At 45.7% G+C, this 17,301-nt stretch overlaps 1 protein-coding gene across 1 annotated transcript in view; it reads right to left on the minus strand.

Annotated features, from left to right (window-relative positions):
• LOC130360477 (uncharacterized) overlaps window positions 1–17,301 on the minus strand; it is a 91,705-nt gene that overhangs the window by 51,777 nt on the left and 22,627 nt on the right. The window contains exons 4-6 of the mRNA XM_056562966.1: window positions 15,121–15,212; window positions 14,648–14,933; window positions 9,840–9,998 (exon numbers count right to left, since the gene is read on the minus strand). Of these exons, the coding sequence (XP_056418941.1) occupies window positions 9,840–9,998; window positions 14,648–14,933; window positions 15,121–15,212 (537 nt within the window). The remainder of the gene's footprint in view (window positions 1–9,839; window positions 9,999–14,647; window positions 14,934–15,120; window positions 15,213–17,301) is intronic.

Consider the following 17,301-nt stretch of genomic DNA (forward strand, 5'->3'; position numbering starts at 1 on the left):
ATGGTCCCACTCCCGTGACGAGGCCACGTTGTTCCTTAAATACATCAACAACAATTATTTAAATTTAAGGTTCACATTGGAGTGGGGGGGCCCTTCAATAAATTTTTTGGATGTACACCTGACGGGTGACACATCTATCAAATCGGTGCATTCAGAAATGTACAGAAAGCCTACTTCAGGCAACAGTATTCTTTTTGCGACAAGCTGCCATCCCAGTCATGTTACCCGCAATCTACCGGTGGGAGAATACATTAGGGCTAAACGTGCTTCATCCACAGAAACCTCCTTTGAGCATACATGCACCGATATTGATAAGAGATTACTGGCTAGGGGTTACTCTAGAGCCACACTACTCAGAGCAAAAAATATAGCCAAAAATAAGACCCGTGAGGCTCTTTTAGCAGAAACCAGCACCAAAGTTAATCCTGACAGTGTCAAGGCGAGGAACAAAATTACATTCTCAACACAATATAGTACCGATTTTCCAGCGATCAAAAGCATTGTATCCAAACATCTACCGGTTCTATTTGATGATGAAGTTTTGACTTCTATTTTGCATGAAGGGGTCGAGTTTGTGGCCAAAAGAGGCCGTACGCTGGGCAATCAATTATCACCAAGCGACATAGCTAGTAAAGAGCCTTCGAGTACCTGGCTCCATCTTAAGGGTTTCTTTAAGTTTGCCCGAAATAGATGCAATCTTTGCAAATATGCTGCCAGATCGACAGAATTTGTGTCAACTGTAAATGGAAATAAATATCCTATAAAAACGTTTATCAATTGTGACACCACACATGTCGTTTATCTGGCAACATGTAGATTATGCAAATTGCAATATGTAGGTTGCACCACCAGAAAATTGAAGAGACGCATATATGAACGTTTTCACGGTTCACACACTGCGGTTTTTAACATGCGGTCTCTATCTGGTTTATCAAAACATATCCATGAAACTCACCAAGGTGATGCGTCCTCCATAGAAATATGTGGCATCGAAAGGGTGCATCCACCGTCCAGAGGAGGGGACTGGTCACGCGTCCTCCTCAAACGAGAAGCCTTTTGGATTCTTATGTTGGATACTAGGTATCCTAAAGGCATGAATTACAAAACTGACTTAGCGTACATCTATTAGCTTCTTTTATATGGTTATTTCCATTTGTTTTAGTTCTATTTGCACTTCTTTGTATATGCCTCACTCCCATTATCGGTGATTATACATCAGCTGTGGCTTAATCTGTGATGTAATTTGTCATGTGATCATGATACTTAGTTCAGTATAAAAGCAGCAGCCGTCCAGATAGGATGTAGCACCATGACTAAGGACCCTTAGCTGGTCCGAAACGCGTCGGTTGACGTGGGTTTTAACTCACTGAGCACTTTTGTCTTTTTCTATGTTTATTTGGACCATGGACATTTTTTTAACCATGTATCATTAAAGGTTAAATTTTACTTACCGCCTTGTGGAGCTGGAGCCCCCTTCCCTTCTTCCCTTCATTGGATCAGCTTGCTTCACCGAGGATATGGCTCGGCTTTCCTGCTCTCGTGCTCCCTGCAGAGGTATCTCCTTGACCCAATGAATCACGGTGAGCTGGAGTCCTTTTTGTCTTTACTTATTTTTGCTATAGTTATTTAGAGTTGATTTAAAGATGTCCCATTTACCTTCTGTATCAGTATTTGAGAACCCCTCCCCCCAGTCTATGTCTTGTAGTGCAGCCCTCAGCCCAGGGAAGTTTGCCTTTTTAAAGTTATATGTTTTTGCCTTCCCCGCCTGTCTTTGTTTTCTACATTTTAAGTCAAAAGTAACTATATTGTGGTCGCTATTCCCAAGGTTTTCCCGCACAGTTACATTACCAACCAGCTCTGCGTTGTTGGAAATGATCAGATCCAACAAGGCATCACTTCTTGTTGGGTCCTCCACAAACTGGCCCATAAAATTATCCTGCAATAAATTTAGGAATTTTCTCCCCTTTGTAGTTTTAGCCAACCCCGGACCCCAATCTATATCTGGATAGTTAAAATCTCCCATTATTACCACTGTACCTGCCCGGGCGGCCCTCTCTATTTGTTTATACAGCCGACCTTCTATCTCTTCAGTGATATTAGGGGGTCTGTAGATTACACCAAATATAATTTTTTCAGTATTTCCCTCCTTTTGTAATTCTACCCACAGTGATTCCACCTCCTCAGAATCATCACACACTATGGCATCGTTCACACTGACTTTCATACCACTTCTTACATACAGACAGACTCCACCACCTTTTCTGTTCATTCTATCCTTGCGAAACAATGTAAATCCCTGCAGATTAACGGCCCAGTCATGCGAGGAGTCCAGCCATGTCTCAGTGACCCCAACTATATCACCAGCCATGTCTCAGTGACCCCAACTATATCACCAGCCATGTCTCAGTGACCCCAACTATATCACCAGCCATGTCTCAGTGACCCCAACTATATCACCAGCCATGTCTCAGTGACCCCAACTATATCACCAGCCATGTCTCAGTGACCCCAACTATATCAATATGTTCCTCCAGTATCAAGGCCTCAAGCTCCCCCATTTTATTTGCTAGGCTTCTGGCATTTGTGAACATACACTTTACATTTCCATTAAGTTTTACACATATAGTCTCACTATATGTGTAAAACTTAATGGAAATGTAAAGTGTATGTTCACAAATGCCAGAAGCCTAGCAAATAAAATGGGGGAGCTTGAGGCTCTGATAAACATAATCCGAGTATGGCTTACTCCACGAAATCTGGAAATGGGAACCATGGTGACCGACAATGGGAAGAACATCGTGTCTGCCCTGCGACAAGGAAGTGTGAAACATGCGCCCTGCATGGCACACGTGTTGAATCTGGTTGTCAAGCACTTTCTCAAGTCTTCACCCAATTGCAAAACATCCTGACAATGGCAAGGAAACTGTGCATGCACTTCAGCCACTCGTACACCGCCAAGCACACCTTCCTTGAGCTGCAGCATCAGAACGGTATCCCACAACATAGTCTTATTTGTGATGTTGCCACACGTTGGAATTCCACCCTCCATATGTTGGACAGACTATACGAACAAAGAAAAGCCATCACCAATTTCTTGATGATCCAAGCAGATAGGACTACTCCCCTGTGTAACTTCAATGTGAACAAGTGGCAGCTCATATGTGACACCTGCCGTTTGCTGAGGCCCTTTGAGGAAACCACATTATTTGTGAGTCGCCTGGATTACCCCATGAACGATGTAATTCCACTCCTACATTTCCTACAACAAATGATTGAAACCATGGCTGGTCACGGCAATGGAGATGTTGTGCCTACATCTCAAGGCTACATGAGCCCTGTGGGGGCTGAACTGGAGGAGGAGGATGATGAGGGGCAGAGCGGAGCACAGTTTAGGTTGGATGAGATGGCCGGTGTTTCTAGTCATCTGACAGGAGAGGAGGAGCAGGAGCAGCCAGAGGAGCTGGAGGGTTATGAGGAAGTTGAGACAGAGGACCCAGACACACCGTGGCAGTATGCAGTGGAGATGGAGGCAGGTAGATCCTTGCTACAGTCCCAAAATGGTGGCCTTTTTTACACCCACTGAGAGGGAGGACAAACTGACATACTACAGAGAGATTCTACGTAGTCAGTTGGCTGATGCCTATCGGCCACATGGTCCATCCACTCGCAGGTCTGACTCGGGGGGCCCTCTGCGCTCACCTTCCACTGCCATGGCTGCTGGGGAGGGGTGGGGTGGCAGGAGCAGTACCAGCTCAATCAGCAGCAGCCTGAGTCTACAGTCTCTGATGAGTAGCTTTCTTCACCTGCATAGTGAAGCAACTCATCAGCAGCAGGTAGACATGGAGCAGGACCTGAACCAGCAGGTGGTGGCATACCTTGACATGGCCATGCCAACAAACATTGAAGATCCGCTGGACTTCTGGGCAGCCAAACTTGATTTATGGCCGCAACTAGCAGAGTTTGCCCTGGAAAAGCTGTCCTCCCCAGCCAGTAGTGTGCCATCAGAGTGGGTGTTTAGTGCGGCCGGGGCCATAGTCACCCCAAAGCGAACTCGTCTGTCCACTAAAAATGTGAAGAGACTGACGTTTGTGAAGATGAATCAGGGATGGATCAGCCAGGATTTCCAGCCACCAATGCCAGATGCCTCAGAGTAGATTGACCATGCTTCTACACCAACATTTCCCCATTATGGTTGGTTATGAAACCCTCTTGGGTTATCAATTTAGGGTTATGAAACCCTCTTTGGTACTGCAATTGCCTGCTCCTGGCTCATCCTGTGTCTTTCAGGAACTACTTGCCTCACTGATGGTTCTGGCCTTGGGCCTTTAATTTTTGGATGTTTAGCAGTAGCTAAATATATGCTTAATGCAAATGTCAGCATTGATCTTTAAATGTAAGGGGTTATAAAACCCTCTTGGGTACTGAGAATGCCTACTCCTGACTCAATCTGTGTCTTTCAGGAACTACTTGCCTCCCTGATGCCTCAGGCCTTGGGCCTTAAATTTTTTGGATGTTTAGCAGTAGCTAAATACATGCTTAATGCAAATTTCAACATTGATCTTTAAATGTAAGGGGTTGGTTATGAAACCCTCCTTGGGTACTGCTCCTGACTGCTCCTGACTCATTCTGTGTCTTTCAGGAAATAATTGCCTCCCTGATGCCTCAGGCCAATTTTTGGAAGTTTAGCAGTAGCTAATACATGCTTAATGCTAATTTCAACAATGATCTTTAAATTCTCAGCGCTCTGCCAGGGCCTTCTCCTACCCCGCCGGGGCCGATCCGAGGACCTCACTAAACATTCCAATCAGTAGTAGAGACTTGCGGTGTGTACAAAGGGCAGGGACCTAATGAACCCGAGCTTATGACCTGCGCTTAGTTGTGATTCTTCTTTCCTGGCAAATAATTGCAATCCCTGTTCCCTATCGTGAAGGGGGTTCAGCGTGTTACCCGCACCTGTCGGTGAAAGATAGACACACGCTGGTCTGTTCAGTGTAGCGCGCGTGCAGCCCTGGACATCGGAGGGCATAACACACCTGTTATTGCTCGATCTCGCGAGTGATCGTGCAATGTAAGGGGTTATTAAAGCCTCTTGGGTACGGCTGATGCCTACTCCTGACTGCTCCTGTGTCTTTCAGAAACTACTTGACTTCATGATGCTTCTGGGCTTGGGCCTTTAATTTTAGGATTTTTGAAATACATACATACATGCTTAATTTAAATTTCAACATTTATGGTGCAGTGTATGGGGTTATTAAACACTTGGGTAGTGTTTTTTTTTATTTTCTGATAATTATCACAGTAATAAACTTGAATTTTCCACAATAATAACCATTACACCATTGAACGATTGTTGCGTTTGATTTTTTAAGTTAAATTTTCAAAAGAAATACGCAGAGGGATGAACTCTAATTCTTTATTTCATAAAAAATTATTTTATAGAAGAATGTCTTTTGGTGGTCCACTGTCCTGCATTATAGAGTCTTCTGGACTCTTGGATATGCGCTTGTTCTTAAACAAAGGTACAAAAACCAAAAATGGCCAGTCAGGGCTATGGAGACGTTGCGCCTACATCTTACGGCCACATGAGCCCTGTGGGTGCTTTTGAGATTAGGTCCTTTGTACCCACACGGCGGGGTCCGGGACACAAATTTTGATTTACATTTCAAATAAAAAAAATCACACATTTCAATGGTCTCCTCATGCTGCAGCCAACTCCAGGCTGCGTCATTCTAGTAATATATAGAGAGCACTCTATATATCGTAAAAAATGTTTGTCTTTTTTATTAGGGATTGTGAAGCTTTGGTGCGTACTCATGCATCAGCCAACTCCAGGCTGCGTCATTCAGGCAATATATGGTTTACTGATGGCGCTGCTGGGCCTGGGTCTGGGAATTTCAAATTTTCTCATAGGTAGCACCCGCTATCCAAAATCTTTTTCAAAAATTTCTAAAATTGTGGTGTTTTTTGGGGGGAATTGTGAAGCCCTGCTGTGTACTCGTGCATCAACCAACTCCAGGCTGTGTCATTCAGGCAATATATGGGTTACTGATGGCTCTGTCATTGTGCTGCTGTGCGGCAGTGATTCTAAAAGTGATGCCGGTAATCTGCATGTTATTCTGAATAACAGTATTATTTCACTACCCCAGCAAACTCCATATGCGTTTTAGGACACAGCAAAGTGTTCTATACCCCTATAGAGGCTGTATGTAGGCTAGAAATAGCCTTTTTTAATATAGATTTGATGCGAAAAAATTTGGATCAAAACAAACTTTTTCGAAAAATTCAGCGAATCGGCCAAATCGAATTTTTGAAAAGTTCGCTCATCTCTATTCGTGACATATCGCTCTGAAGACGTGTCAGTGACTATAACCTGCGTGGTGTCTCCCCCTGCGGATGTGGCAGGCATACTGGGTAAACCACCATCTATGTGTCATAACGTTACCGACCTGTGAACAGCGCCTATGATCGTATAAACTCTATGAGAGTATGTGCAAGGTAAGCTGTGAACGTACTTGCAGTATGCACGTTATGAGTGTACGTGTGGAGCATACGTGCAGTTAAAACGTTGTGAGCGTGGGTGTAGTGATATAGTTATGAGCCTAAAGCTATGAGTGTGCATGCTGTACACTTACTGTGAAACGTGCGTGAAGTGTAAAATGCTAAGAGTATGCGCGCATTTTTTTTTTAAATATATTTTCTATATATATTTTTTTATATACGTGTAGTATGTAGCAGGTAGAATTACAAGTGTATGGCCGTATGGGCTACTATCGAATGACCATGAAACGTGATGAGCGTATATGCAGAAACCATAACATTAAGTACGGTACACTTGTTTTGCAGATGCCCACCACCACCAAGAACAGTATCTTAGATGTCGCTATCACTTATCAGTAACGTTTTGAGGAGTACTTTTCAGCTTGACTACCCCAACAGTTTTCCCACCTAACCAAGGACGTACTGATCCACCGTAAACAAGAGAAGGGCATACATCAGTTTACTACCATCTCCATAACATGACAATGGTCTCTACTGCCGCATACTGGCAGCTGACCGTGAAGCTCCGACGTGACATTGCATCTGTGCTAACCAGATAGAAAACGTGTGCCAGCTATATAGATATAGATACCCGTGGTCGGTATATGCTGGAATCACCCAGCAGTGTCAGTAACTACGGACGCGTCACTATGTAGTGTAGTGTAGTCACGTGAGGCTTCACAGCCAATCACATTAGGGGGGCGTGTGTACTGGCCCGGCGATGCTCATCCTGCAGGTAAGGGAACAGCAAAACAAGAAGCTTACCCGCAAACCGATGGCCCCCTAGTTCTAGTACCACCCTAGCACAACCCGCCCGGCTCCCGGATCCTGGAGTGTAACAGGCCAAGCAGGCGGGCGGCAAAATCCGACCTTACTTCTTAAGCTGTTTACCGACAGCGAGACCGGAACCGGCTGTGAGCAGCTACCCGAGCACCGCAGGATTTTCGGCAGGAAATCCACAACGCACATTCTCACCACGTCACATCTGCAAAATGTCACGTCCGCCCCTCCCGTAGCAGCAGGGGCCTTATATACCCCCGCCCCTAACCACAACTACTGGATGCCCCACCTCAACATGTGGGGGGGTGGAAGCCAATAGGCTTCCCACATGTGGCCCTAAACTGTTACCTTGAAATACGACAGGGCTCCTATGTGAGAGAACTCCATGCGCATTTGAGGACTAAATTAGGGATTGCATAGGGGTGGACATAGGGATATTCTACACCAGTGATTCCCAAACAGGGTGCCTCCAGCTGTTGCTAAACTCCAGCATGCCTGGACAGTCAGTGGCTGTCCGGAAATGCTGGGAGTTGTTGTTTTGCAACAGCTGGAGGCTCTGTTTTGGAAACACTGGCGTACAATAAGTTTTTCATTTTTATTGAGGGGACAGTGTAAGGGGGTGTATATGTAGTGTTTTACCCTTTATTATGTGTTAGTGTAGTGTAGTGTTTTTAGGGTACATTCGCACTGGCGGGCGTTTACAGTGAGTTTCCCGCTAGGAGTTTGCGCTGCGGCGAAGAATTTGCCGCAGCTCAAACTTCAAGCAGGAAACTTACTATAAACCTGCCCGTGTGAATATACCCTGTACATTCACATAGGGGGGCAAACCTCCAGCTGTTTCAAAACTACAACTCCCAGCATGCACTGCGTGTGCATGCTGGGAGTTGTACTTTTGCAACAGCTGGAGGCACACTGGTTGGAAAACCTTCAGTTAGGTTCTGTTACCTAACTCAGTATTTTCCAACCAGTGTGCCTCCAGCTGTTGCAAAACTACAACTCCCAGCATGTACTGATCACCGAAGGGCATGCTGGGAGATGTAGTTATGCAACAGCTGGAGGTACGCAACTACAACTCCCAGCATGCCGAGACAGCTGTTTGCTGTTTGGGCATGCTGGGATTTGCAGTTTTGCAACAGCTGGAGGGCTACGGTTTGGAGACCACTGTATAGTGGTCCCAAACTGTAGCCCTCCAGATGTTGCTAGGCAACTCACCGGCTTCCGTAGGATCCAGGGAGCCACATCGCCGTCCTCTTCTGCCACCGATCACTGCCCCCTATCGCCGCCCGCTGCCGCCACCCATGGGTAAGTGACCTTTGGCGCCGGTCCCCATCGGTTTCCCCGTTCTGCCCAGCCTACTGTGGGTGGGCAGAACGGGGAAACCGAAAGTTAACCGCCCCCAGATCTTCTATTGGTCGTCGCTTCTAGATGACCAATAGATGCCATCTCACTCCTATCCGTTCAGGGGGATCATGGGTGTCTTGGACAACCCCGATCCCCCTTATTTTCCGGGTCACCGGCGATTTGTGGCGATTGCCGACATGGGGGATCTGATGACCCCCCCCCATTTGCGCAGGGTGCCTGCTGATCGATATCAGCAATTCCCACGGGAGTACAGGTACGTCCTGGGTCCTTAACTGGCTAAGAGTCCATACTTGATCTTTGCTTGGGGAAGGGAGTGCTTGCATGGACTGGTGTTTCCTGCGTGGTCTTTTTCGTGGACACTATTATGTGCGCCCTCTTCTCTTACCTCCTGATATAATACGATTGTTCCGAAATGTATTGAAAACTGTCAGACTCTGAATTTTCTGATGAATTAATTTTATTTTGTATTGTACACATTTAAAAATTAAAAAAATTAAAAGATTGCTCTGCTGGGATATCCTTTCTTCTACTTCAGCTACAATAGAAACAATTCTGCAAACACATCAGAGGATTTAGGCTGTAAATATATTCAGGTAATTCAGTTGCGCTTTATTTTTATGACGTGAATAAAATGCATTAAAGTGGTACTCCGCTCCTATAATCTTATCCCCTATCCAAAGGTTAGGTGATAAGATGTCTGATCGCAGGGGTCCCACCGCTGGGGACCCCTGCAATCTCGGCTGCTGCCCCCCAGACATCCGGTGCACGGAGCGAACTTCCCTCCGTGCCTGATGACTGGCAATGCAGGGCGGAGGCTCGTGAAGTCACGGTCACGCTCCCTCAATGCAAGTCTATGGGAGGGGGCGTGACGGACGTCACGCCCCCTCCCATAGACTTGCATTGAGGGGGTGTGGCCGTGACATCACGAGCGGGGCTGTGACATCACGAGCCTTGGTGCTGCAACGACGCTCTAAATGAATGCCGGGTGCAGCAGGGAGATTGTGGGGGTCCCCAGCGGTAAAACCCCCGCAATCAGACATCTTATACCCTATCCTTTGGATAGGGGAGAAAATGTCTAGGGGCGGAGTACCCCTTTAAAAACTTTCAATAAATCCAGGACATTTCCTGTAGGCTGCCCCCGTCATAGCTAAAAGCATAGCTGGTGATCAGTAGATTCAGGCTCCCCATAGACCTGGACCTCGCACAGTTGGAGGTAGGTGTTCTTTCCTGGTACGATGATGTTGACGTATTGGCCGACCATGTTGTTGCACTGGAAGGTCTTGGTTTCGCCGTTGGTTATAGACGTGATTTCTGCACAGCTGTGTAAAATACAGAAACAATTGTTATAACATTATAAAGGGGGTGTCTGGGGGGCTACACCAGTATTATCAATAGCCCTTAATAGATGGGGGTCCTGTTACAGATTTTGCATTGGGGCTCGGGTTCTACCAGGATATCATGAATTGGTCACATCTGGGGTAGGGAACAGTGCAGTCCTGGTGCTAACCCCAAATCACTGTCCCTACCTACTTGGACAATCTGCCCTAAACTGCATCCCCCAACTGTGAGACGGTCCGTACGCTGGAATAATCAGGCGGTCCAGGTAAACAACAAACAGGCAAGAAAGTACAAAATCAGCAACAAAGTTAAAGGGGTACTCCAGTGGAATTTTTTTTTAAAATCAACTGGTGCCAGAAAGTTAAACAGATTTGTAAATTACTTCTATTAAAAAATCTTAATCCTTCCAGTACTTATCAGCTGCTGTATGCTCCACAGGAAGTTGTATAGTTCTTTTCAGGCTGACCACAACTCAGCCCAGGAACTTTCCAGAGTAGGAGAGGTTAGCTATGGGGATTTGCCCCTGCTCTGGACAGTTCCTGAGACAAACAGAGGTGTCAGCAGAGAACAACTCAACTTCCTGTGGAGCATGCAGCAGCTGATAAGTACTGGAAGGGTTAAGATGTTTTAATAGAATTAATTTACAAATCGGTTTCACTTTCTGGAACCAGTTGCCTTGAAAAAACAATTGTTTTCCACCAGGGTACCTCTTTATCCAGGGAAAAAGCCAAAGGGCCAGAACCAAGAGCGCAGCGAAGTACTAAATCAGAGGCAAAACATTGGTCAATCCTAGACAGAGGCAAAGTACAAAATCAGCAAATGGATAAATGGTCAGGAAACAAGCAAAGGTCAGGTCAAAGGAGGTCAAAAAGCACAATATGAACACAGGGAATACGAACGTGAGGGGCACAGGGGGATTCAGAGCAGAGAGGTATTAGTGCCGGAGCTGCAGCTGATTGGCCCTGGTGCTACCACCTCCTGATTGACCGGTCGGTGCTTCACTCACTGACAAACGGGCCTGTGACGTGCAGGTCTCTTTTCAGGATGACCGTGGTAGAAGATAGACACAACACTAGAACTGGGCAAGATAGGCAAATCAACATTGGTATTGATGTTGGACTCCTACCAAAACATGGCCGTATTGTAATCACTATGGTAAATTGAGGGTCCATTCATGGGTATTAAAAAAGTTTTTACGTCAGGTGTTTTATGTGCCTTTTTCCATTAATACTGATTTATAGTGGGATAACCATAGCCGTAAAGTGGGGGATGTCCGGTGTAATGAAGAAAACTGTGTCCCTGTAGCAGAATGTGACCCTCCCTCAGCACAGGGACACTTTTCTGCTTTACAGCTGGCTCCCTCTCACTCCCCATCCCTAATCCAAATCCTTAACCTCTAATCCTAACCCCTATCCCTAACCCTAACCCCTAATCCTGACCCAAAAAACAAAAACTAACCCCTAATCCTAACCCTAAACCTAACCGCTAATTTTAACCCCTAATCCTAATCCAAACCCTAACCCCTAATCCTAACCTCTAATCTTACCCCTATCCCTAATCCTAACACTTACAACAAACCCTAACCCCTAATCATAACCCCTAACCATAACCTCTAATCCTTAACCCTATCCCTAATCCTAACCCTTATCCCTAATCCTAACCTCTAATCCTAACCCTTACAACAATTCCTAACCCCTAATCCTAACCCTTGTCCCATAGAACAATTCCTAACCCCTAATCCTAACCTCTAATTCTAACCCAGAATCCTAAACCCCTAATTCCAAACCCTAACTATAATCCTAACCGCTAACCTTAACCGCTAATCCTAACCGCTAACCTCTAGCCCTAATCCTAATCCATAGCTAAAATATTTTTGAGGGAAGGTGTTCTGCGGAAGGTGAGAAGTGTTTTTTTTTTTTGAATGGAATCTTGTAAAAAATTATCATTTGTTTAAATAAGCCAGTGATTCTTTAAAATCTTCCTTATGGAGGATGCCGAGGAACTAAAAGTGGTAATAAAATTTATGTCAATTTCTCTTTGGGTTTCAGACATTGCAGTTGGGTGAGGGTCTTGTTTTTTTTATTTTTTTTAAAGCATCTGAGAGGAGATTTCTGGAATATCTTTTTGCTAAAAAAAAAAAAAAAAAGGTTTCTGTAAAATTTTAGCCTGTGCTTTGAAGTCATGATCGCTGGTACAATTTTTACGGATTCTTTTGTATTGTGAGTACGGTACATTATCTAACCATTTCCTGTAATGCCCGCTGGAATATTCCCTGTAGCTGTTTGTGTCAACACTCTTAAAATATGTAGAGGTGACAAATTTTAGTTTTTTATGTGAAATTATTAGGTCAAGAAATTCGATACTGGATTGACTGCTGTTGATGGTAAATTAAATGCCCCAGTGGTTATTGTTGAGGGTGGTGAGAAGATGGTCAACTGAATGGGGCTGGCCTCTCCAAATTAAAAATAAATCATCAATATATCGTCTATAGAATTTGATGTCTTTCATAAGGGCCTCAGAGAGGCCGGGGAAAACTCTGTTCTGTGTCTGATGACTGGCGAACACAGCCGCCATGCCTCCGCCATTCATGTTTATGGGAGGACGCGTGACTGCTACGTACTAGCCGTCACGCCCCCTCCCATAGACATGAGTGGTCGGGGCATTGCATGACGTCATGAACGCGGAAGCTCGACGCTTCCATGTTATGGATGCTGCCGCAGCCGGCCCAGAGATCATGGGGGTCCCCGGGGCGGAACCCCAGCAATTAGACATCTGGAGAGGAGATCACATGTTTTCAGTGGAGTACCCCTTTAAGATCTGCACCTTGCAGCTAGGAATTGTGGTACAAAAGTCTGTGCATTCAAAAACAGGGAATTTTTCTACTGAAAGAACCAATTGAAGAAAGTAAATGGTGACCCTAACAGTAAGATTCCTGCAGCTCCAAAACAGCTGACGTCTAGAAGGCTAGAGAGAAGGAACTAAGTAAAAGTACAGACTAGATTAACTGGGAACCCTGTTCCAGCCAAAATAAAGCCTCTCTGTAACCTCTGCTAAAGACGGTGCCTCCATCTTGAAGGCAGAATAATGTTGTGTTTGCTGTGTATAGAGAACTGTTACTCTCATGTTACCATCAAGGGCACTAGGGCACTCCAACCTACATAAGCCTAAAGACCTACCACTACCATCTAAGTCTGTGTCACTGTACTGGCCCGATGGGTGTTGAAGGTCTGGAGGAAGATTTCCAGTCACCTTGACCATCTGTGACTACAACATCACAACTGTTGAGGACAAAAACCCTCATCATTCATCCACGTAATCATCCCACCAGCAAATCTATCTCCATTGTGCTCCCCCTGGGTAGTAGTGCATACGCAATGGTCAGTCTTTGTGGGGAAAAAGAACAAATGTGGACTATACTTATTGTTACCATGAACACAGACAATCAGATATGATGGTGGTCTCCTGTGGTTTCGTCAATCCAATAGTTGATGCTAAAAGAGTCATCTATAGGACTATCATCGATGTTAAATATGCAAGACATGAGATTGCCCGCTAAGTCAACTGGTGGGCCCCTTGGGGAAGAAGAAACTATGTTTATCATTAGAGTGGACTCACACAAGAAGATTCAGTGGGTGGTTAGTGGTTTGGTCCATCCAAAGGTTTACACTAGAAGAGTCATCTATAAGACTTTCATTGATATTTATCATTAGAGTGAACTCCCTTTGTAGTTTGGTTCATCCAATGATTGACACTTGTAGAGTCATCCATCGGACCTTCATCCATATGGTTTCCAAACAAATATTATTTCTCCTGATTCACATAAACATTTGGCTCGGCCATCACGCCCTCTCCCATAGACATGAATGGAGGGGGTGTGGCATGATGTCACGAGCACAACTGCCCAAAGTCGGCCTTTTGAACGCCAGGGTACCGGTCTGGAGATTGCAGCGGGTCCCAGTGGCCAGATCACCCACATTCAGACATGTCTAGGGATAGAGTACCCCTTTAAATGTACTTATTTATTATTTGATGCTACATTTTAGACCTTCTTAGTATTGGCGAGTTGCTAAATATATATAGAGAGAAGATGCCCTCATTACCACATGTAGCTTAAGGTTTCTGTCTCCCATCCCCCCATCAGTCACCAGTCTAGGATAAGAGGGTGGATTCAGTCTGCACCCACTAGTTCCATACAATCTCCTAATCATGTGACCTCTTCCATTGACTGATACCTTCGAAGACAAGCCTGGTGTAAGGATTTTTGCCACCTTAGCCGAAAGCTAATTTTTCCTCCCCTTGACACTACCCATTGGCTCCTCCCGATGTATTGATGTTGGACGGACCTGGCCTTCGTGATCGCCCATCTGCCTCGGAGGTAGTTCTGCGCTATTCCAGCTGGCTGAAAATGCAGATTATTATAGTATGGGTGGGGGTAGCATGGCAGGGTTTTGCTTGATGGACAGGTGCTTCGGATGCTGGCTAACTTTATTTCAGCAGGCAGAGTGGGGACCCCACCAAGAAGGTGCTCTGGGCAGCTGCCTATTTTGCCTATAGGCAGAGCCGGCCCTGTTCTCAGATCCCCACCTGTTAGAAATACCCCCACTCTAAAGCCCCACAGATCGATACTCACGTTGGGTTATTGTTGCCGTCGTTTTCCATGGAGTTCCCGACCAGGATTTTGGCTCCGATCAGCCTCTCTCCGCAGCAGTCCCCTCTGTTGGTCACGATGATGTGGGAGACTTTGTAGGGTCTTAGCAGGTCCACCCTCCACCAGGGAGACACTTGCCCATTGGTACAGGAGCAGGATCCATGGTTAAAATTAGAGTTCAGATTCCCATCGATGGCATTTATGGCCGCGGTGGTCCCGCTGTATATGGTGGATTGTGTCGCACGACCCTGCAGGGCGATATTTCTGTCTATAAGAAAGGCGAGATGTTGTCAATACAATGATAGCGTTCAGCTGATACAGCTGCAGGGTTTGTTACAATGTATCAGATCTCTAATCACATGACAGGATAAATATACATTAGCTGAATGAATGAATGAATATATATATATATATATATATATATATATATATGTTATATAATGTTTATGTCTTACTGGAAATTAAGCCCTGAGCTGCTGCAATAGACAGAATACACAGGAGGGCGGCGCTGTGGAGTAACGTCATTCCTCTGATGTCGCTGATCAATCTAGACAGAAGAAGAATGAAACAATTTATATTCATATAAGAAATAGATTCCATATTGTGTATATGCCGGGGTGGGGGGCACTGTGGACCCTCCTTAAAAGGGCACTCTGCCCCTAGACATCTTATCTCCTATCCAAAGGATAGGGGATAAGATGTCTGATCGCTGGGGTCCCGCTGCTGGGGACCCTCGCCATCTTGGCTGCGGCACCCCAGACATCAGGTGCACGAGGCCAACTTCGCTTCGTGCCGGATGGCTGGTGATGTGGGGCGGAGGCTTGTGATGTCACAGCCACACCCCAATCGTGATGTCATGGCCACACCCCTTAAATGCAAGTATATAGTCTAGCATTGAGAGGGCGCGGCCGTGACATCATGAGTCTCTGGCGCTGAACCCGGCACTCTAAATGAACGCAGGGTGCAACATGGAGATCGCAGGGGTCCCACCGCTGGTTAGGGTATAAAATGTCCAGGGAGTGGAGTACCCCTTTAAAGCTGCTGCCATTTACAAATAATATGTCAGTAACTATACGACAAACCCCCATCATCTATACATTATGTACAGGTGTCCAAAAAGAGTGTCCATATATGGTTTACATGGGACTGCAGGTGTCACACGGCACAACTACAACCTTAAAGAGTCTGAACAACATAGAAACATAGAATGTGTCGGCAGATAAGAACCATTTGGCCCATCTAGTCTGCCCAATAATCTGAATCCTATCAATAGTCCCTGGCACTATCTTCTATGAAGGATAGCCTTATGCTTAAACTCCTTCACTGTATTTGCAGCTACCACTTCTGCAGGAAGGCTATTCCATGCATCCACTACTCTCTCAGTAAAGTAATACTTCCTGATGTTACTGCAGAAACCTTCCCCCTCTAATTTATAACTATATCCTCTTGTGGTAGTTTTTCTTCTCTTATATATCTTCTCTTCCTTTACCGTGTTGATTCCCTTTATGTATATAAAGTCTCTATCATATCCCCTCTGTCTCTTCTTTCTTCTATACATGTTCAGGTCCTTTAACCTTTCCTGGTAAGTTTTATCCTGCAATCCATGTACTAGTTTAGTATCTTCTCTGAACTCTCTCTAGAGCAGGGGTCCTCAAACTACGGCCCGCGGGCCACATGCGGCCCGCCGAGGACATTTATCCGGCCCGCCGCTGCATGGGACATCCCTGTGTCCCGAAAGATGTTTTCGGGACACAGGGATGTGCTCTCGGAGATCCCGCATTTACTTTAAAAACGCAGGGGCTGCCGGGAAGGTGGCGCACGCAGGGACGTACTGCTATACTGCACCTAATGTGGGGGAACATGCTGCACCTAATGTGGGGGAACTATACTGCACCTAATGTGGGGAAACTATACTGCTCACCTAATGGGGAGAACTATACTGCACCTAATTTGGGGGATCTATACTGCACCTAATGTGTGAGATCTATACTGCACCTAATGTGGGGGAACATGCTGCACCTAATGTGGGGAGCTATACTGCACCTAATTTGGGGGATCTATACTGCACCTAATGTGGGGGAACATGCTGCACCTAATGTGGGGAGCTATACTGCACCTAATGTGGGGGAACATGCTGCACCTAATGTGGGGGAACATTATACTGCACCTAATGTGGGGGGAGCATTATACTGCACCTAATGTGGGGGAACATTATAATGCACCTAATGTGGGGGAACATTATACTGCTCCTAATGTGGGGAACATTATACTGCACCTAATGTGGGGGAACATTATACTGCACCTAATGTGGGGGAACATTATACTGCACCTAATATGGGGGAACTGTACTGCACCTAATGTGGGGGAATTGTACTGCACCTAATGTGGGGGGACTATACTGCACCTAATGTGGGGGGACTATACTGCACCTAATGTGGGGGGGACTATACTGCACCTAATGTGGGGAGAACTATACTGCACCTAATGTGGGGGAACTATACTGCACCTAATGAGGGGGAACTATACTGCATCTAATGTGGGGGAACTGTACTGCACCTAATGTGGGGGAACTGTACTGTAACTAATGTGGCGGAAATGTACTGCTCCTAATGTGGCGGAACTGTACTGCACCTAAT

The sequence above is a fragment of the Hyla sarda genome, chromosome 3 (genome assembly GCF_029499605.1).
Source record: "Hyla sarda isolate aHylSar1 chromosome 3, aHylSar1.hap1, whole genome shotgun sequence".
NCBI classification, from domain to species: domain Eukaryota; kingdom Metazoa; phylum Chordata; class Amphibia; order Anura; family Hylidae; genus Hyla; species Hyla sarda.